The 22,769-nt window shown below is 36.8% G+C and overlaps 1 protein-coding gene and 1 long non-coding RNA gene across 3 annotated transcripts; one reads left to right on the forward strand and one right to left on the reverse strand.

The window, feature by feature from the left end:
* Nucleotides 1-1,837: 1,837 nt before the first annotated feature.
* On the reverse strand, nt 1,838-10,875 carry tbx1 (T-box transcription factor 1). Of its 2 annotated transcripts, none has more exons than XM_056747217.1 (8): nt 10,077-10,875; nt 8,459-8,798; nt 6,146-6,247; nt 5,771-5,942; nt 4,909-5,064; nt 3,898-3,965; nt 3,539-3,639; nt 1,838-2,820 (listed from the first exon to the last, which is right to left on the reverse strand). In XM_056747217.1, exons 1-8 carry the CDS (start codon nt 10,261-10,263, stop codon nt 2,438-2,440), a joined length of 1,509 nt encoding a protein of 502 aa, XP_056603195.1. In that variant the 5' UTR covers nt 10,264-10,875; the 3' UTR covers nt 1,838-2,437. The 2 variants fall into 2 exon arrangements, with proteins under 2 accessions (XP_056603195.1, XP_056603194.1); XM_056747216.1 differs by having other exon boundaries at nt 8,459-8,849.
* A 1,105-nt stretch (nt 10,876-11,980) lies between these two features.
* LOC130420122 (uncharacterized) lies at nt 11,981-22,295 on the forward strand. The gene is made up of 3 exons (XR_008906580.1): nt 11,981-12,030; nt 21,803-21,896; nt 22,087-22,295. It is a non-coding gene; the product is annotated as an uncharacterized LOC130420122 (long non-coding RNA).
* Nucleotides 22,296-22,769: the final 474 nt, after the last annotated feature.

Here is a 22,769-nt window from a genome sequence, read left to right on the forward strand (position 1 = left end):
GTCTTTTTGCAAAGTTTGTAGCACACTTTAAAAAAACAAAATAATTAACGACCTTTTAATAATATATCATTTAAATAAAAGCAATAATCATTTTTTCTGTCTCAACATCCTGTTGACGTTGTTTTGCGGACTCAAAATGCCGAAAATGTATCTTGCACATAATTACTCAAATCTGTCACTGTATTTGTCCTATTTTCAAAGCGCAGGTATTTCCTTTGGAATCAGACAGCATCCATGGTCACGCAAAACTTCTCACAAACCATTTTGAACTTCAAAGACGGATGCAAATACGGTCATAAAAAATGAGCTTTGTTTTAGACACAGTCAGTTCTGGAAACAGCCATCACTCATCATGTATATGGATGCAGGTACACAGGTTGCGCGACCGTGGGCCCCATGCGTCGGCCCCAACATCAAGGCGAAGCGCCACGAGAGAAAACACAGATGGGTAGCTCCCTGACGGAAGAGTCATGGGTCCGAGTGTCCTCGTCTTCCTGATGGGCCAAACTCATTACCTCCAGCCGGGAACAGGCTCACGCGAGGGGAGGCCCAATTCTCCAAACGGGCTTTTCCTGCCTCAAAGTACAGGAAAATAACATTTGCGTTTTACTTGACATTGGGCGGACTGTTAAAAGATTGAATTGCATTTCATCATAAAGCCAGGATGAACATTGCTATGGACATAAAATAACATTAAAATATAATACACATTTAATTATTTTAATAAAAATATATCCTACTTAATTTGGTACAAATATTTTGTTTTACGCTAAAATACTGTTTCATTCAACCCAGAGCTGGTTCAAAAAGGGACTAACACAGTCGTTGTTTTTTGTGTATTGAATTCATGAATGCAGAAATTAATGCAATTCCTTTTAAGTTTTGATATTTACATGAAGACCTTTGCAATGCTGTAAAATTGAAATTTTCCTTTTGTCTTGATTTCGTTTGAATCTTTTCAGTTTTCATCACGGACCAATATGACTTCTTCCATAAGGCAACATTCGTTTTAAAAATCATACGATCATTTAATCGACGCATTAATGACTGGAAACACTGTGTAACCTTTGATACTTAAGAGAGTCGTTAGCTGTCAGAGGTCAAGCGGTGTGCAAGCGTTTCTTTCCTCTAGCCAAATCATACTAGAGGAAAATTGTAGTAGACACTTCTGCTGCTGTTTTTATTGAAGTGTTCATGTTACCGTGCATCAGTTGCTATGAAAAATAACATGCATATTTGGTTTGAAAATGTAATGTCTTTATGAGTAATATGTATTTTATTTGAATGTAATAGGAGGAATACAGGAAAAGTATGACGACTGTTTTTTTTCTTTAGGTTAATGACATTGAATGAGGAGCTAAGGCTTTTGGCCTAATTGACTAATAGTTTCCCCCCATTTAGCTCTCTCTGTTAATTCAGTTCCCTATGATCAAAGATTTCTCAGTCATGCTTATGTTTTTTTCATAAGCATGTAATATTATATTTATGCTTTACATAAAATAAACTTTAAAAGCAAAAAATGAAAGGAGTAAAAAATTAACATCCAGCCATTTTTGCAGAATCCTCAAAAATAATCTCTTTTCATTGTTGGTCATCAGTTGAAATGTATGTATTATTGGCGATGTGTATGAATGTTGTTTAAAGGTTGAAATTGGCCTAAACAGACCTTATCACAATTATTTATTTGTTTAGTAATTTCTGCCCCATACTCAAATATGCTAGGGGAGAGTAAAACATTGTTTCATGCCAGTATTGCATTCGGCTAAACCTTGGAGAAGAACTGATGTGATAACGGACATGTTTCAAGGTAAAATATTCAATGTTTATTTTACAAGTTCAGCACAGTCATTCTGTTCATTTATTTGAATTGCTGTAAGTCAGTGCCACGTTACAAGCTTCACGGACCGGTTAAAGGTGGTCTATCATTTTCAAAAACGATTGATTCTCAACCAAAGAAACAAAAAAACATTTCAGGGTGTTTCAGCACCTTCAAAAAAGCGTGACATGCAAATACTCCATCTATCTACAAGCTCAATGGCTCAAGGGTAATATATAAGTTATGGCTTTTTAAAAGCAAAAACTAAAAGTGCATCCAACACACAAAAAAAACTGTTCAGATCCAGTCCATGACAATGCATAAATTGTTTGTAGAAGTCCTCCTTGTTTCTCTGAACAATAGTGATACTTGTGCCATGGCTTCTGACTGAAATCTCAGGCACGCCAGACCTAACATTGGGTCCACTGGGCTCAGCTTTATGTTCCACAAAGAAGTTTTGTCCCTTCAATAAATATGGCAATTTCTCTTTCTGTCTGCGGTAGCCACTTCTGAAGACGTGTCCAACCCAACCTCCACATAGTCTGAGACACGAAGGTACGTGTGTATTTTTTCCTGTATGTTATGTCCCATGTGGCTCCACCAAGGACCAAGTTTGGGTCATTATCTAGGTCCGTAGTCATAATTAGAAGGCACGCTTGTCGCAGAATACATGTTTGCTGTGGTTGGGTTCATATGGGGGTGGTAACTGTGGCCTCTAATACTCGGTGAGGGGTACGGAGAGGGTCTGGTTTTAGCTCCCAGATAATGTTCATAGGTGGTTGGATACTTGTAGGGATGGTGGTGCAGGGTATCCGGTGGTTGGGGGTGTCCATCAAGGCGCAGTTCATGAGGTGGGCTGCGGTGTCCGGCTGTGAGGGGTACGGCGTGTAGGCCGCCAAGAACGGGAAGGGCTGGGCTGAGAACTCTGGACATCAGCTGGTGAGCAGGGTCAGAGTGGAGGGGAGTTATGCTGGGGTCACGATCATATTCTCTCCGGTTGTCCTCTGCGTTTGGGATGAAAAAACAGTGTGAGCTGTTGTATCAGTATGCTTATACGATAAATTGTGTGTTACTTTGTTTTTATTCTGAACAAATTAACTGTTGATTAGAGATGTGTTTGTGTACAGACACACGTTAACAGTTCAATGCAACTATTCAATGCAAACTACATAAGAGGCCCAAACAATGTGGAGGCCTCCAATGGAAAGGCTGTGTGATTTTGTTTGCCTGCGAAATGAGATGTGCTTTGGTTGATTGGCAGGATAAGGCACAAGTGTCCTTCTGCCAAAGAGGCGAATTCTCACAGGAAATCATTTTACACAAAGCGCAGGACAGAAAAAAACTCTATGCAGAGGAGACTTCAGTCTGAGCATGTCCTGCAGGCATGCAGCTGTTCAAGCCTTTGTGTATTAAAATTTGCAGTGCTCAACTAGACAAATGTAACTGTTTTACCCAGCAGAATGTAGAAGCTGAGCAGGCAAACAGACGGGAGCCACAACTTGCTTTTATTTCAGCGTAGTGAATTGACCTTTATGCCATATTCACAGGTGGATACTGTGTTAATGCATGTGGGTGTGCATTCCTGATTAGACTATCACTATATGATTAGTAATAAATCTGAATAAATACATTAAGCACATAATACTGTCTATCTAACAATGGAAATTTAAAAAAATTGGTGCTTTAAGTGTTTATTTTGACTTTTGTATTTTGCATACAGACCTTTTTCGGAGCCATTCTGCTGTGGAGGGGAGGACATAGGGTTCCTGGTTCTAGCAAATGCACTCATGATTTGCAAGGAACCGGGCCTGTGATTCCTAGGCCTGAAAGAGTAGGTATAAAATCAGTTATTTAAATACATTGTTTATGTATATGTATTCAGTGTATATGTATATAATATTATAGTTATTCAGTGCAGTACATTCTTTCACATTTGATGTTACTGGATGCTACAAGTTTTATTTATTTAGTAAAACATTTAATCTTCCAATATTAACATTCACATGCTTAGTTTTTTTCACATTACGTTTTACTAAAAATCCATTTTTATAAAATCAAAACGGAAGGAAAGAAAAACTCACCAGTCCTCTGGATCGCAATCCCTGAAACCTTTGGCAAACGGGTTGCTGGCGATTTTCAGTTGTGTTATCTGACAGATGAAACGGTGAAAATGTAATGTTAAAGTAGTTGCCAAATCCACAAATTAAAGTTTTGACCACCCATAATTGTTAATTTATTCTTATTCAAATTACGACATTGTTTATAGTAATCATTTCTCAAAGTCCATATGTTATTATAAGACCATTTTAAATCGTAAACGAGTTTTTTCTACGAGGTTACGCTCCAATTAATAACGTATACAACCACGTGAATGAATGTGAGGTATTCGCGAAATCGCGTAGGCTAGATTTTGTATATTTGCATTACTTTGGCTAAACATTTTTTGCTCGACAGATTTAGGCTATTTGTTAAATATCAAGACCTGCAGTGTTACCCCTCGGCTTTGGAAAAGAGCTGGATGAAGATATGTGTGCGTGATTTTCCGGATTGAGTTGAAAAACAAATGTAAAGCCCGCGGTGAGAGTTAGAGATCAAGAGGTCAAACTGATAGAAGACAGAGCAGGAAAGACAAATGAAAAAAAGAAGAAAACATAGGACAGCTGTGCTGGAGCATCAGTGACACCAAAGCATTCAACACTCAGCTCTAATCTAAGTCAAGTGTATCGTCTTAAAATGTATTGTAAAATTTCCAAAGGAATCGCAACCACGTGTCGATAAGAACAAATAAATAAATAGAACTAACTATCGATTAAACGTTCATTTCAAAGTTCTAGAAATTATAGGCCTTTTAAATTGAATAAAGTCGAAATTCTACATCCTTGCATATTTTTTCTGTCATTATTTTGCTCTTTAGTTTTTCATTTCATGAGCAAGACTTTGATAACTCGCATGATAAACCAAAAATATATAGGTTACAGTGCTTCATTAACATGCCTTCACCCAAATATATTCTTGCTATAATATTCTAAGTGTGGAAGATGACTTCACAGAAAAAATAAAAGTAGTAATTAGTGTCAGAGATGAAGACTTACTCTGTGATTTTGATACGCTGTAACGGCGGTAAATCTGGTCTCTTCAAAAACAAATGTCTTGTAATTTTCCTCGGCGTATTTTTCGCTGTCTTTCCGAGGATCCACGTAGACCACATGGAATCTGGGTTGGTATCTGTGCATTGAATTCAGGATGATCTGCAAGAGAGCAATGAATACATTTTAAAGGGATAAAATATAAAAAGTTAGGCTATTTAAGACACTTTTTATTTAGCATAAATGTTATTTGAGACACTGATATCGCTGCGTTTCAGGTCTTTGGGTCACTTCATTTCTGCTTAGTTTAATTACAAAATGACCTACATATTAAACCTGATTTTAGTAAAAAAAACATTTTTAAAAGATTGCGTTCAGTAAAAATGTGAAAAAATAAGAAACATCCCAAATATACGCACGTTCCAACAATTAATGTGGAAACATCACGTGTTTTCCACGAATATTTGCGTCGGTAGCTATATAAAAGAGCGGATTATTTTAAAATATTTTTTTACATTGCAAAGTTATCATACATATATTTTGCGATAAAGTACTGCCTTTAAATTATTTACAGGTCAAACTTCCACTGGTCTGTGTTGTTCTCAAAAAAAAGAAAAGAAAAAAAAGTCTACCTCAATGTTAAAATGCTCCAATTGGTAACATTGACATTTACTTGTTTAAGGTCAAACATCTAATTAATTACAATTGAATCGTTCTTTAGACATCGGATACACCCTCAAAGTTTGTAAGGAGTGGATCAAAGAGATGGATGTTTAAGTTAATAATTGCAAATTACTTTTTTGTTTAAAGTGTTGGGCCTCCTAGAACTTAATTTCCAGATAGGACGAGCTATAAAAGTGATACGTACATGTCCATTGTCGTCCAGTAGATTGTTGGTAAGTTTAAGTTTGTCGAAGGAAACGATCTGTTTCATCCACTGCGCTCCTTTGGCAGGTGAGTCGGGGTGATAATGCACTCTGCCTGGAGTCGCTGGATCGGCTTTGCCGGCCACCAGCCACGATGAACTGTGGAATGCATACCTGGATAGAACATAAAGAGAATGAAACAACATTCACTTACACTGATAATAAATAATATTATCCTATGCCTATTAAAATGTTACCTCTTATCAAATGCACAACGCTTATTCTTGACTAGTGCAGTTCGTTTTTATAATTTTAGTTAAAATATAGTTTACAATTGGGGTTGTGTAAAGTATATCTTGTTACAGAGAATGCCATACCTATATCGTTTATCATCCACTGGCTGGAAATCCATCAGTAGCATGTAATCTGCCATTGGGTCCATTCCAAATATTTTGACTTGAAACGTAGGAAACATTCGTCTGGAGAAAAGAATACAAAATAGTCTACATTTGCCTTCATAAATATTTCTTATAAATCTTCCATAGAAATCAATTCGACCTTTTATATTAGATCATTCCAAAGTACATAGTGCTGATAATTTTGCATATATAATCTGTCATATTTATTATTAATAGATATTAATAGACGGGTGTTTAACGAGGAGCCTTGGTTTTCTTCTGTTAAGGGCTTATGTTACGCACTGGAATTATCTCCACAATTCTCTTAGTACATATTAATTCAGGAATACATTCGCAGGACACAAGTTGTTTAAAAGTGGATCGTCAAATTCCTTTGAACCCGTAGTAAGCTGCTTTAAATACAAATATACCTTCTAAAGCTCAGGAACACCACCACATGTGGTATGCCAGTGAAAGTGATAATGGAATCCTTGTTCAGTGAACCTGAGGGTCTTTTCAGGGCGCTAGCTGTGGATAGGTGAAGTTAAAGTAGCTTTGAAAGTGCCTTCCTAGATATAATGTAGGCCTAGTGCGCTCCTCTGGAATGACAAATGACCTTGTGCACAAGCACATGTAACCTGGCAAGTGGACAAACAAGGAAAATATAATTTCTCTTTACCTGTTAAAATGTCTGTTCTATTTGTTTCCCTTCATATATATATATTCTTTATGTAACAAATGGCGACATTTAGCATCCGTCATGTCAAGTAGGCCGTGATTCTGTAAGGGTCATACACTTACTAAAATCAATTGCATCAAAATATGCCATCTTAATGTTAACTTGTATCATTGAGGCTACATTGGCTTATTGTTTGCATTTTAAAAACATTAATTAATTAGCCTATTTGTATGAATTTAGCCTACATTAATTAGGCTTAAGTCCGCAATTTTCTTTAAAACTCTTTGAAAATAACAAAAAACAGCCAAAAGAACTGTAAAAGAATATTTTTTGATAAACTTTACCTCTCTTAATTTGTGAATTTTCATTTCGAAACATTTAAAGTTTAATTGACACTCTGCAAAATTCAACTACAGTGCCTTTGAAATGTGTGAAAGAAAAACAATAAATTGAGAGTGATTGGATGGGGCAGTAATATTAATTGTGACAAAGACAAAATAAACGGGAGAAATGATTACAAATATAGATTTTACAGCTGTCTGGAAACTGATATTAAAAAACAGGGGACTGTTTCTGATAAGTTTGAAAAAACTAAATTCGTTGAAGCAACCCTAACGGCTTAAGATCCATGTATGTTTTTTTTCCCAGTAAAATGCTTTGAGTTGTATAGACAAATCCTGATAATTTAACACCGAACTAAATGAACGCTCCATGTAGCCCTTACAGTCCGCATTTAACATACAAGTGTCAGGTTTATACGGCAATTTTTCTCTTTCCTTTATCCAATTTTCCCCTAATTTAATTTTTAAATAAACAACATTGCAGAATGCTTCCTAACTGCGGCCTACTCGTTCCCAAATATACAGTACGTTCCCATATAGGTGTGCATTTCTTGGTGTGTTTTGAACCCGTTTTTTATATTTTGAAGCCATTTCTCTGATCCGTATATTCTATATTAATTGATTATTCTTTAATTATTCGTGCATTGTTTAACATTATTAAGCTGCAAACAAAAGCGTTCGATGTTCATCTGAATTCTAAGAAGTTCTTTTAAAGACGCTCTATAGAGACATTCTATTGAGACAATACATCTGCCAGTGAAGCGGATTTTCTACAGGAGTCCTTTAGCACACAGGTGAGTTAAATATGTTTTAACTGCTATCTGCTTTTCCTGTCTTATCACTGTGTAAATACACACAATGGTCTGTTTACAATTCTTTTTAAATGCCCATGATTGTGCTAAACTAACGCACTGTTCAGATTATTTATTCAGTCCTATTTTATTTGACAAAGAACAAGATTTAAAGATTCAATCGTACAATTAGACTTAAAAATTAAGCTTCTTACGTTTGATAATGACGTATATTAATAAACAGATTTTAGCCTATATACTGTTCAAAAGAGCTAATTTACTAACATGGATAGATAAATATATTTGTTCCCTCAATGAAACCCTCTTTCCATGGTTTCCATTTAAAGGTATGTGGCAAGCATTATAAAAGGAAAATTGTTTGTTAATGCAATTAATCTAAGTTAAAATATGCTGGTACTCATATTCTTGTAATGTCATGGAAGCACCACTTTCAGTCAAGTACAAAAACCTGTCAACTCACCTTCCAGCTTTTGTGACAATCATTTCAGTTCCAAGTTGATTAAATTCATCCCACAGCGCCTTCATTTCCAACTGTACATTAATATTGGCTACTTTTGGGTTCTTTTTCACGACCGTTTTATTTGGCGTAGAGCTTGACGACGAAGACGAGCAGTTGGATGTCCCGGTGTCTCCTTGCGCCGGGGCCTGTGCTGGGTTGGACCCGGAATAGTTGTAGCCGTGTTGTGCTGCCGGGCACGGCTCAAACTGGCTTTCATGATGGCTGTACGGATCCCCAGGAGAAGGAGAGAGATGGTAACTCCCGGGCGTATTGAGACTGCTCAGGCTGCTGGTCGTGAAGGCTGCAACATCGCAAAAATGGGACAGCTGCGTCAGCCACGGGCTTGATATTGCTGAAATCATTCCAAAAATTGGATTTACAATTTGCGCTGGACTCGAGTTCAAATATGCAACAATATGCAGACGAATGCAGGGTTCCGCCTATGGTATTCTAATAGAAAGTGGTTTCACGATGTCCCCATGAGATAGAACGCCGTCCTCGAGCTGCGTATTCGAAGGTTATGAATGCATCCAAGAACCTAAGGAGCGGTGGTCTCCCAGGTTAACGCATATTGCCTTGACGAAATTGTCGAAAGCGTAGAGCGCTTGCTAAAATACCTTCAGGAATAAGTAAAAAAAAAACGTCTTAATTTACTTCAAGTAAGTTAGTTTTGGTCACGTATGCGTAAATTCACTCTGTTGTTTTCAAAGCGTTGCGTGCCGAACTCTTACAGGCGGCCTCTCTCCCGCACCACTGCTGTATGCTAAACTAAAATCCAGACTTGTCTCTTATCTCTCGCATAGGGCCTCCCCTTCGCGATAAAACCGGTTCTTATTTCTATTTAGATAAGGAACTGCAGGTAATGTGCCTTTCCTCGCCATGGGACGAGACTGATTGACAGAGAAGTGCGCCCCTTATAATGGGCTTTCCGGCACCCAGATTCTATTCGATAAGTGTATCGCCCACATCGCCCTCCTCTAACAATAGACTGGTAGGCTGGCACGACGGAGAGTAAACTTTTTTCCAAAGCAAACAAACGCAGCGCAACGAGGACAAAAAAACAACGAATGTTGCGCGATTTCATCGGATAAGGCAAGAATCAACCTCCTGGTGCATTTCTAAAGTTTTATTTTCATTTATTCACGAGGGCGGTCGGTTTTATCCGATAATGCCTTTCTGACACACTCGTCCGTCAGTACATCGGGCTGCATTTGGAAGCGAATTTTCTTATTCATAGTTTTCTGTGACACTTTGCAAACTTTTATTTGCATTACATGCGCTTTTAACAGAGTGGCTGTTTACTCGTCCAGGTTATGCTGGCCGATTTATACGACCGCGTAAGTTGTGATATGCAACTTTATATATGACTTGCAGCAAATCGTTTGCGTCAGGACTTTTACCCTAATAGGCGTGCGGAGAAAGCGAACACGATTTCATTTATTCAGTGTTTTGGACGACATAGCATGTTGTTTTGAACATATTTATTCAATATTAAAACAAACGTGTTGGCGTATGTCAAGTTAAACAATTTGCGCGAGCCCAACAAATCACAAGGTTGTTATTAAGATCATGCCCGTACCTTCCATCTCCCGCGTGACAGTGCTGTAATGCATTTTTACGGATCTGGAGCAGTTTTGCGCCACTTGCTCGTCCAGGCCAATGCAGTGTTTGTCAAACGTTACGTTTCCTGCTTGCTCCCTCGCTGAAATCAGAGAGGCAATACTGAAAGCATTTGCCTTTGGAGAAAGGGGACTACAGTCGTCCATAAGCGAGAAACCTAGTCAAAGAACACCGTTTCCCCGTGCCTCCCCTTCCGAGCTACTCCATGTCGAGAACGCAGGTAGTATAAACAATAAGTCGAAATAAACGTTACTGAAGTTGCATTCGTTGGTAATGAACCTTTTGGCAATGTGCACTCCACTGTGTTCAAAACAAACTATTCCCGCTGAATTTGGCAAGACATGGTCTGCTTTATATGCTCCAATTAAAAAGATGTGTTCGAACACGTCCAGCTGTATTAAAACATGGCTCTGCCACTAAAAAACTTTCTCGCTTTTAGACGCGAAATGTCATAAGGTCTCGATGGAGGAGCGCGACTGCGGGCGTGAATGTCAAAAGCTCGAGCTCCACGCCTCCCGTGCACGGTTAAAAAAGTGTGCACGCTCTTCACGGGACGTTTAATTTAAATAGTACCTTGTCAATCAGACTACCAAATTTGAATTCACTACCAAGAAAAAAGCAAAGCAAAAGAAAACGCGGATGTCCGGCTTCAAAGTACTGTAGACTTGTAGCTTACAACAAATTATATGTTGTGCCTTTTCCCTGCTTGTGCATAACATTGCATGCACAGACAATCTGAACTGTACACCAATGACTTGCATGGAGCCACCCTGAACTGTTCACCAATGAATTGCAAGCATGCACTCTGAACTGCTTGGTAAATGAATCCAGCTTAAAACGTTTAACCTATCAGTACATTAACAGGGGGAATTATGACTATGGCATCAGTTCGCTTTACAGGGTCTCAAATCCTTTTCTGAACGTTTAGCCATGGACATTGATGCCACATTCTGTGTATTTACACTTGTAATTGTGTCGTTTACTTTATTAAACGTGTTTTAGAGTTACTGGTCGATTTCTTTGCTGTCCCCATCTAATATAAACCAACATATTGTGTCCAATGCTTGAAAATGATCAAATATGTATTTTTTAATAGCCTGTGAGGCAGAATTGCTGTTCTCAATAGGAAGTAAATGTATAATAGGGCTGTTGGCAAACAAGTCAACTTAGCCAGAAAATAACCCAAGTGCACGTGAAACGTAAGGAGCGCCGCGCGTGGTGTGCACTTGACCCTTCTCTCTGGAATACAATATCTTACTGGTTATCGACTTATCAAGGTTCATAATTAATGAAGAGTAACAAAAGTTATGTTTTGTTGACCTGCGGCGATAGCAACCGGATTGAATCTAATTTACACTCCGACGATTGAATAACAGACAAACGCAGTGGGGTACTAATGAGATAACCTAGTTAGCGACACCACTGTTTTCACTGCAGCTTAACACTATTTGTTTTTGGATGTTTATCTTACTCCTATCATGCTGTCGGTCATAAATAAACAACCGTGATGATTTTCTTCTTCCCCTAAGGGAAGAGTTGAGGTGTGTGGGCTCTTGATTCAAAAGCAAAGAATTACCAAGTCCTTGAAAATCAATTTCCAAATCTTAATACACATCGCAAATCTAAGCAAGTGTTACATGGTACGTAATAATGTATCCCTTTTATTATTTCCCTTGATTGTAATATTTTAAAGCATATTAATAGATAACAAGAAAAATAAGGAAATAAATTGTTGTATTTATGGCAATATAAAAGTTGCTAGTTAATAGATTCATGCATTTAGCACAAATTGTTATAGTGCGGACATTTGTATCATTATTTGATTGTCTTTTTAGATTTCATAATTTTTGCTTTCTATGTTTAGGAATGGGAAATGTGCAATGATTTTAAGCAACATCAAGCGGGACACGAACGTAAGTATTTCCTTTTTTTATCAGATAGCCTACTTCTTGTGATTCCAGATCACTTCATCACCGACAAGCCGGAAACGTCCTTTGTAAATACACAGGTGATAACAGACAAAATTCAGGGCTTGATAAAACGGGACAGACCGTAAAATTTGCGCTCTGCAATTACGCGTATATGGTTAAAGTGGAAAAACAGGCTTAGATTTTGCGTGCTGAAAATGTATGATGAGCCACATAAATAATAAATATGAATAATGCAGACATACGTTATGTGTCATTATTTTTTTCTTGTAACCTGTCGATATTTCCTCTAGAGGCACATTGCATTCTTTGCAAGTACAAGTTCAAACGGATCCATCAACAAAAGATTGACGGGGAGATTGCATTTATATATTTGTCTCTAACCAAGATGCCTTCAGAGAATATTATATTATACCAAAAAATATTAGAAAAAAAGACTAGATTAGATTAGATTAGATTGTTATTGTTGTTGTAAAAAAAGTTAATTATCTAGGATACTTTATTTACATTTATTCATTTTGCAGACCCTTTAAGCAACCAGTGCATTAAAGCTATACATTTTATTTGGAATTTATCTAATTTATTTTTGTAACATTTAGCAGACATGAGGTATTAAAGGTGTTGCGCCGTAACCATTTTATACCAGTGATTAAAATATAGATAAATGTTGCTGTTATAGACAATTGCACGACATTAGTTTGAATGCAGTTGTAAGGGAGCAACATTTCCTGAATCCAGAATTCACCAGGTGTTTGTTTGTATTCTTACTTTCCTTATTTATGAATTCTGGTTTGCCGTATTGCAAGCATTTAAAAAAAAAACTAAATACAACTCGAAACTCTTTAAATGCATTTCACAAGAATTCCAGTTTAGTAGGTTTGATTTGTTTGTTTTAATTTTTGAAGACAAATTTAAGTTTAAAAGAAAGTAAAATCAGTGTAAGAAGTATACAGTTCAGTTTGTGATATATGAGTCACTGATGATGGGTATAAGGCGTACATATTTTTGCAATAATGTTTAGTGCTTTTGTTATATCCGTCAAAACGTTTTGAGAAAAACATTAATGGGACGTTTAGTGTAAATCTTGCATGATACAGTTACCGATGAGAACTGTTTTAGTCATTTAGTTTGATCCAAAAGGAGATCTTTTCATTTAATACCGTTATCTTAATCACTGTATGTTAATTGAGAACAAATGTTGTTTGCGGTAGACTTAATTCTTCGTCTAAATAGAGCCCTAAATAAATATTTTATATTTTGAGTCATATTTTCTATCACAAAAATTAAACCCCCCAAAAATGAGTGAAATAAATGTATTGAGATAATTTTGTTTTTTGTTTACAATGCTTTAACGAAACAAAAAAACATCTAATCAATAATCATATTTCTGAGCATTTTATTTTACAGCTCTTTTCTTGACAATCTGCTATTTTCTGAGCAGAGGGGTTCTACCATGAATGGTATCATTTTACGCAACCAACATGATCGAAATCTATCATTGAAAAACATCCGAAGCATTGCATTTCCTATTATTAATAGACTAAATAAATGAATCAAAATCGTCCCTTGTCGCTGAAGGAGAGGTTTAATTAAATTAAACAAGATATTATTTCGTCACGCGTTATGGTTTATTATCTATTGCAGTTACATCCTACAGCTGTTTGTTTATTTGAATCACATTATGTATGTAAAACATGAGATGAAGTGTTTCATTTCATTCTTAATTTAACAGAATGGGCATATATTAAATGACAAAATGATATCCCATTTTGCCGTCATTTAAACATAAAACAATATTCAATATAATGAATTATGTTTCCTAGCATCGTATTGTTTAGGAATTATTATATTTATATAAAACAGAAAGAACGTTATGTAATATAAATGTATTATAAACTACTTTTAGTGGTGAATGCCCAATCCACATTAAAGGGAACGAGTTATTCTGGTAATTTTGGTTCACACGAATGTTTATGAGAGGTCCATAGTTCTAGAAGTTATTTATGTAATGCGCGTCCACGCATTAAAGAGAGTGATAAGTGAACTGTGTGGTCTTGCGCGCGAAGTTCGGGTCCTCCTGTAGAAACACGAGACATGAGCTCGCACCCATGCATCATTAGAAACCTCAAGAAACTTTAATATGTTAAGACATGTTCTGCACCTTTTCTTAAAGGTACGAGCATGATTGATCTGCGGTGAAAAACATTGCAGACACCCAAACAAAAATACAATCCTAATTTCAGGCCCTGTCTCGAGGCTTTCACGTTTTGCGTTTCTATCAGCATCCAAGATATATGAAGCGGATCCTGCAGATCAGAATACCGCCTCCGGGCGTTTTTAGGTATCTATATGATTTTACAAAATGGGGAGAAAATGGTCATATGTTAATTAGAACCAACATCAATTAGCAGATAATAAATCATGTCGTGTCAGAGCAGCGAGCGGCGCTGATTTTCAACATTCATACATGGAGACGGTGTAAAATCCTATACTATCTAAACATTAGGCCAATTTCCCGAATAAGACCCGCAGGAACTGAGTAGTTGACCGCTGGCAGTTGGGTTGCTGAGTAGATGTCCCCTGATTCCCAAGCTAGTTTCATAGCAGCTGTGTGCAAATACACACGAGGATGCCTACTGGATTCTAGCCCTATGAATATGTAAATATTGTTTTTCCAAATACACACATTTCCGATTTAACATCCATTTAATATATGGATATCAATGGTGTTCTGAAGGGCAATGTAATAACAATATGTAGCGTAATGAGTCATTTTCTGCATATATATATATATATATATATATATATATATATATATATATTCATATTATAATGAGGTACTATCATTATCGTTATTATTAGGCTACACTGTCAACATTTTAGTTGTATTTTTCTATTTTTTCAGTAGCCTATTTTCAATTCAAATATTGCTCGGTACTATTTTAAATGAAAAATAATTGTATTATTATCATTATTATCATTACCATTATAAGTATTAGTATTAAAACTAAATTATTGAAATTAAATGTTTATTTAATTAGTATAAAATAATTTTCTCTGGTATAGGATTATCAATATGTTTGAAAACGAAATTATCCACCAAAGCTGTGATGCGACGTGATGTGTTTTGCTCAGAATCACTGTCATGGGATCTGTCTTTCAGAAACGGGAAATGTGACAATAACTGGGGACGCGAACTGTAATAACATTTACAGTAAACACGCTTCCTTTTTGGCTCGAAAATTTAGGTTTCCTGTGAAACTGTTCGTTTTTTATTTGTGTAAATGTGAACGTAAAAACACAATGGGCATGGACACAATGAAAGCGTTATCCCCATGTGTCCAGCGGACCACTAACCTTGAACGGAAAGTGCAACCGTTGTCACGCAATTTTTGCTCATAGGGCATATTTACGGTATGGAATGATTACTCCTGTTAGAATTAGAATTTGTAAATAAAGTAATCAAGCTTAAAACTCCAAAACAGTCAAATAGTTTTCAATGATGTAATACTTGCCTTTTTTAAGGTCTATAAAGAACAATGATAATAATGCTTATTTATATTTGATAATACCCAAGATTTCTTTAGCCTATTTTTTGTTATTTTTGCCCCAAATATGATTGTCTCGATTTGTTGCATCCAGCAATGATTTTTCTCTACTTAAAATTCACATATTTTTAGTCTGGTTTTGTCTTTCTTTTAAATTCATAATGTGGTGTGACACCCTGTTCATGAGGAAGAGCTCCATATAAGCCAAGTCCTCCTCATCATCCATACCAAACATCCTTCTTGCTGTCTTTTACTATGTCTTGGATGATAGTTGGTGCTATCGGTGCATCTCAGAGAGGTTACCATAAAGAACACTTTTAAGCATTGACCTGTTACTGTGTTTAATATATTTTACTGTTTGACTGCTAAATAATGATTTTACAGGTGTAAAATAAGGTGCAGAAAGTGATGATGATTATTTTTAATTTAACGTTGGCTTGTGTTTTTCTTCCACATTGTAGCAAATGATAAATGTGACCATATAGTATATAGGCTTGAAAGGGTCATGAAAGCATATTTTGCAAAGTACATTTTTCACAGAGAGACCATGGAATGTCCCATCCACTGAGATTTTTCCAAAAAATCACTTCTCTTCTCTCTCCCCCGCCTTTGTTTTAAAATGGGAAAAGCTTTTAGCTTTTGAAAAGTATCCTTTTCCTATCTGAGCAGAGGCGGCAAGCCCATCATCACCTAACCCCTCTCCAGCTCTCCTATTGGTCGGCCCGTAAATAGCTGACATTCCTAGTACAAAGAACCGATGATATGGAATCGGGGTGGCAGTCGTTTTCCAAATTAATTAAGACCCCTTTTCTGTCTGAAAAGGATCTGGTGCTTTTGTGTCTTTAACTCACGTAATGCTCAGAATTAAAGAAGAGTCTCTGTTTGTGACCATCGCATGCGCTGATTACGTGACTAAAGCTTGGGAGAACCGTCTTTATCGTTTCTATTTCCACCCTGTTTTGCTCCAGTTGACCTCTTCACCGGCACAAGCTAGTGTTTATTTTAATATGCAAAGGTCTCATGTTGTTAGTCGGGGAGATCGTAAGCTCATCTCTCTGCCTTGTTCTTTCTCTTTTACTCACTCCTGCTGCTACTGTGGACCACTGATGTCCATTCTGTTACTTTACTTCATTTCTAGGAACCAAAGCTGTTGTTAAGCTGCTTGGGCATAAAATTGTTTCTATGTTTTCATCTGCAGTCTTTTATAGATTACATTGCAGTCCATAGCTGTTTGCAGATTTAATGTTTTTGATCTTTATTTAAGAGAAAACTATTTAGAAGGCACCCTTGTGTCCAGAAGAATGGCCTACAATGTCAATCTTTTACCCACCAGGCACAAAGTCCAGTTAATGTGGTGGATTATGGTATCGGCTATGATAAAGCCTTGTCAACAGACAGCAGAAAATATGAGAAATCTCCATTAAAGTTTTTTGTGTACCACATCTCTGCTCTCCAGATGATGTACAGGAAGTTGCATGTGTGTGTGTGTACAATATGAGGTATGAGAAGAATGCTGTATTTGCAGGAAAACAAATTATATATGCTATTTTACTACATTTTACAACACATTTACATTAGACACGCAATAATCATTTTAATGTGACCCATTTAAAGTGTTTCATGGTTTATCCAAATGTCCAAGTGTTGAAAACCGCCTCTCAGCCAATCAGATTGCAGTTCTACTCACAGGGACTGATGATTCCTCATCTTTGTACTGACTTCACTCATTTGTTGGGATATTTTTGTGAAGTGTGTTCTGACAGTGAAGGATAAGACGCCGTGTGGTCCAGTTAAGGTCTTTGTCATGGTGTATATGCGTGTCTCACGTCCAGCATGCCCTAAATGTACACGGAATGTAAGTTTATGCCTGACTATGCATACTCAGGTGCAGTGCAGAGCTGGTGTGTGCACACAAGTGCGTGCAGACCTGGATTTCTTGATTCTCGTGTGTGTGCAGTTGGCATTACAGACTCGTTGACCCTGTAGACCATGGTACTCTGACTTATATTGTTTGCTGTAGTTTCATTGGATAATTCAGACAGACACCCCCTCATCATTTATGGACAGTTATGGGAATCTCTTGCACTCTGGCGAAGGGGTGTTAAGACTGTTTACGGTTGGCCGTACGGATAGCGTTATGGGAGAGGTGTAGGTTGACCGCTGCGCCTCGCAAAGTACGTAGAAGCCATATATTATGTTAGTCTCACATGCTTCTTTCGCATCCATTAAGGCGAGTTTAGAAGATGAAATGACTATTTAAGAGTGAGAAAATGACAGTAGGTCATGTTACTTGTTTATATGTATAGTCTGTTGTGGCATTTCCATTTTGAATTCCAAAGATCTTCATCAAACTCTGATGCATCATACTGACTATTTGTATATGACAACTAAGACGTGTCTCGAAAATAAGAAGGAAAGAAGCATAAAGCAGTTAATAATAATTCATCTTTGTGTTTAAATATTGCAGTATGCAGCTAAACATTACAGAATTATATTTTTTGTATTAAATAATAATCAATTCATTATAAAAAAATTGTATAGTTCTTTATTAAGATCTTTTTTTATTTTAGGGACGGGCTGAATTAAAAACCCAGTTTAAAATTTTTAAATACATATGTTGAATTATTTGGAAAAAAACTTTTGGTATGCTGTAAATTGAGTATTATAGAAGTTTTTCTGCTTTTTTAAATAACTTAAATAATTGTTTATATTAATGAATTGTTTATATTTCAGACAATTGGAATATACAAAATAAAAAGGTCCTATTTTGTCTGCACAGGATTTTAATGCTTTGTGTTTTTGTATGGATCTTTGCATAGTAATTATAAACTTAAATAAAAATAACAATTCATATTCTAGCTTTTATTATATCACAAATGCTTTTTTTAATGAGAACAGTTTCACTGTTCAGACAAAGTTTAGATTTATTATTATATTTCATTATTCTAAACTGAATCAAAATAATATTTAATTTGTATTTTGATGGTCAAACTTTTATAACCTTTTTATTAAACATTTTGCAAGTCCTTCAAAAACATTCTAAACTCAACATTTTCAGACACTCCCTGGCTTGTTAGTCTAGCTTTACTTTTTTTGCCTGGTCTGTTTGTTTTTATTTTGTTTAACTCTTCTTTACTCTCTTCCGTGATTAAATGTGCTATATAAATAAAATGCACTTACTAAACCTAAAATTTAAATGCGAAAATCAAATGGTAAAACTTTTTTTGTATGTTTGTTTTGTAAGACAGCATAAATGGCCCGTTTCATTCAGTAGAATTGAGCATTGCTTATTTCAATCATCGCTCTCTCATCACCTGAGAAAATGCTATGACATGCCACCTCAATCCTTTCACTTCAATGCATCCCTACAAACACTCCTGACATATACGTTGGTGGAAACCAAACGAAACGCAGGGATTTTCTCAGGATTTTCCTCTATTTTCACTAGTCAAAAGAATCGTGATTTGTACGAGCATATTATTTGTTTTTGTGTCTCTGTCTCTATACTCGGTCACACAAAACTCTTTTTACACACTCAGCCAGATTGAAATATGGAGCAAATCTTGGGCGAGCGGAGAAAAGAAAAACAGACAACCGGCTGAAGCCTCTTGCTGCGGCGTGTTGTAATAACCTCCCATGTGGATAAGACGAGAGGAGTAAAAACACAGTAATGAGGCGGGTGTAAAAAAAGAGAGACCGTGTTTGGGTCCAGTTTCTCTTTCCATTCATCTTCCAACACTGGTTCTGTGTGGGATGTGGAACGATGGGATATTTGGCACCGCTCTCGTGTGACGATAATAACCAAAGTGTTTATGCTCTTGATGTGTCATTATGACTTTAGAGCTTCGCTTATGAGGTCTTGTTTAGTGGTGATCTGTGATTTCTCTGCATCATTTGTCTCGTCTTTATTTCCTATTTGCATTGTTAAACCTTTTGCTGTTTTGGCTTTGTTAGTTTGTCAGGGGTTTCTGAGTCTGTGGGTAGTTTGTGTAGTTTGTCGTGTGTGTCTTTGCCATTTTCCAAAAAGCTGCAGCTCCCCTTTGTGGTCCAGCAGTGATCTGCAGTGTGGTGGGATGGACGTAGTCAAATCCAGAAGGAATGAAGGAACTCTGATCTAGGTCAGCCAACAGCGAATCAGCATTCCCTTAAACCACAAACAAGTATGGTTCTCTATACAGATCATAATCTCTAGTTTTGTCATTTTACTTAATTTTTTAGTTAATCTTTCATGACAGATGGTATTTGTAACATAATCAGACCTTATTTAATAACTTCTTGATGTTCCTTGTTTATGCATTTCTACATTTGCACATGCCCGTTTATATTTCATGAGATTCTAGATAAAACACATTTTCTGCCTGATTTGCTCTCCTCATTGCGATTGAAAGCACACACACACATGCTTGGCACACACACTTTCAGTTGTTTGGCCGTGGCACTTTGGGTTAAGTTTGTGTTTATGGTGCGTTGTGGTGCGGTGAGCATCAGAGGACGGCTGCGTCTCTAATGTTGTATCAGGTGACTCTGCGTTAGGCGTGTTTGGACACACGTATGCACACGTTTATGGGACACAGGCCTGAGATGGCCCTCTCTTTCTCGTGATGGACCACTTCACCTTTCACACACCTAACGGTGCTACCTGGGTGGCAGGACATCAATGAAGGATCATGTGTGCAAACACACCCTTAAAGTGCACAATTATCCTCAAACTCACACTCATGTACAAGCACACACACTTTTTCTCTTTCACTTTTGATCTCATATATACAGTTTGGAAAACTTGGAAAAATATACATTCTTGTGCAAAAAACATATTGAGTCAGTATTGTAAAAAGGTTGTTTACATCAGTGCATGAAACAATAAATGAACGTGTGCATTCCAGCATGGTTGCTCATCGCAGCATTGCTTTGAAGTAGCTACATGAATGTTTACTGATGCAAATGAGCCTGCAGGGATTCAGTGAGTGTTAATGGAAACCTGTGAGGGGCAGCGGCCTCTGCCACCTCCTCTCTGCCCGGCTGAACATACAGACAACCATTAAACTGATCTTTATTTTACTTATTCATAGCAAGAGTTTTTCACGTGAGTTGTTCATCTGAGTTGTTGACAGGACATTAAAATATAAAGCAACAATATCATGCGATGCGATATGCTGTATTTCATGTTAGAACGATTTGTTATGCAGTTATCTTCTTCTTTAATTGAGAGATTGCATGGACATTACATTTCATTTATTTTTATTTTGCTGTAATCTGTCATACGGACTACTGCAAAACATCTAAACGATGTCCAAAAAAAATGATGTTATTTTTTAACAAACACAAGTTTGCTACTTTTTGTTTTTACCATTTAAAACATTTTACAATACACTCTTTAAAATAAAATGTTCATAAAGAGGTTCATTGACTAACATTTTATGTGTATAATGTGTTTTCTTAAGACATTTTACCAACTAAAACTAACCTTGCAACTTCTTGTCAACTACCAGTCATTAAAGTAGTTCGTTCCCAGTTCGTTCCCAGCAGCCACCACCAGTGTGTCCTTGAGCAAGACACTTTACTCCATGTTGCTCCAGGGGGATTGTCCCTGTAATAAGTGCACTGTAAGTCGCTTTGGATAAAAGCATCTGCCAAATGACTAAATGTAAATGTAAATGTAATTAAAGTATTTGTAGACTGTTTGCTTAATATCTGCAAACATGAACGCCAAACGATGTTTTGCTGACTATTAGTAATTTTGCAACTACATGTCAAAGTCTACTATATCTCTTATGAGATTAAATTGATTTTTCAATGTGTCTAAATATGTCTAATAGACATTTCAAAATAAAGTGAAATTCTTCTTGGTGGAGCTGTGTACTTGCATTAAGAACCTTTAACATCCACAGATTTATTTTTTGTTGCTTTTTCACAAATGGTTCTTTGTAATAGAAAAAAAAGGTTCTAGAGACTATAAAAAATGTTATGTAGGCAACATAAATACAGTCACGTTTTTAAATGAAATATCTTTATTATATGAACTTTTCATTTTATTCATCTTTATTTCATTATGAAAGTATCTATTTTAAGTTACTTAAAATGTAGTTTAATTTATTTATAGATCTAAGATTTGTTTGTGGTTCAGTGATTCTTTAGTCTTTTTTTGCTTGTCAGTGTTTGGGTCTTGTTGATCGAGCTAATGATCTGTATGTCCTCATCTGACCTCACAGGCCTGAATTGTAGTGATCTGCAGGACCTCTTATTGGGTTGAGCCTCTTTAGCATCATATTATCCAAAACGTACACACTGCTGCACGGATCATTGGTGAGGTTGAAAAGTTTTCTATAATAGTGCATTTAAAGATATCCCAGACATTTCAAGTTTCACAAAATATTAACAAATGATTCTTGCAAGAAGCTTAAATATCAAGACATATAAATGCACAAATTTAGCAGCATTTTAAAACCATATTCTTTGACTAAACACACAGTGCATCTATGTCATTCTCCTGTAGGTAAAGAACGTTTATGGCTAATAAAACCCCCAATTTAAGGCCCTATAAATAAACCCCCGGTGATGAATTGCTCTGTGATGGCTTTAGAAGCCGTGCTGAATCAGGGCTGGACTTTCAGCGGTGGTTTGGAGTGTTTATCCTGGCTCTGAACAGCTAGTTCATTATTGCTGATGCAGATGAGCTCCTACGGCTTAAAGCAGCAGCGGGTGTTTGCTTTCGGTGGCCGCGGCTGCCGCCTGTGCTGCTTTCTCGGCAGAGAGAGGAAGCCGGACCACAGAGGCTGAGTGCACGCTGAGAATGTCGACCCCGAGCGGCAGGGGTCAGACCCGGGGAGGTGGCCCCCTGCCCAGAGGTTAGGATGTTTCTGCAGGAAAGAGTTTCAGAGGTACAAGCTTGTAATTAAGACGCTAAAAGAGTCTGTCACTAACTGTTTGGGTTGTATGAACCAACGGACAGATGATGCGATATAGGAATAGAAAGTCCCTGATGTTAACGCGATTAAAGAGCAAACAGAAATTTCTACAAAGATTATTTGGTTTAGAGAAATAACACATCAAACATTTTCCAGAACTTTGTCTCACACTCCTAATGTTGTAACATCAGGAATTTCTATAAGGGCTGTCAAACGATTAATCACGATTACTCGCATCCAGATTGTGTTTAAATAATAACTATCTATATTT

This window comes from Triplophysa dalaica, chromosome 4, assembly GCF_015846415.1.
Source record: "Triplophysa dalaica isolate WHDGS20190420 chromosome 4, ASM1584641v1, whole genome shotgun sequence".
Lineage (NCBI taxonomy): Eukaryota > Metazoa > Chordata > Actinopteri > Cypriniformes > Nemacheilidae > Triplophysa > Triplophysa dalaica.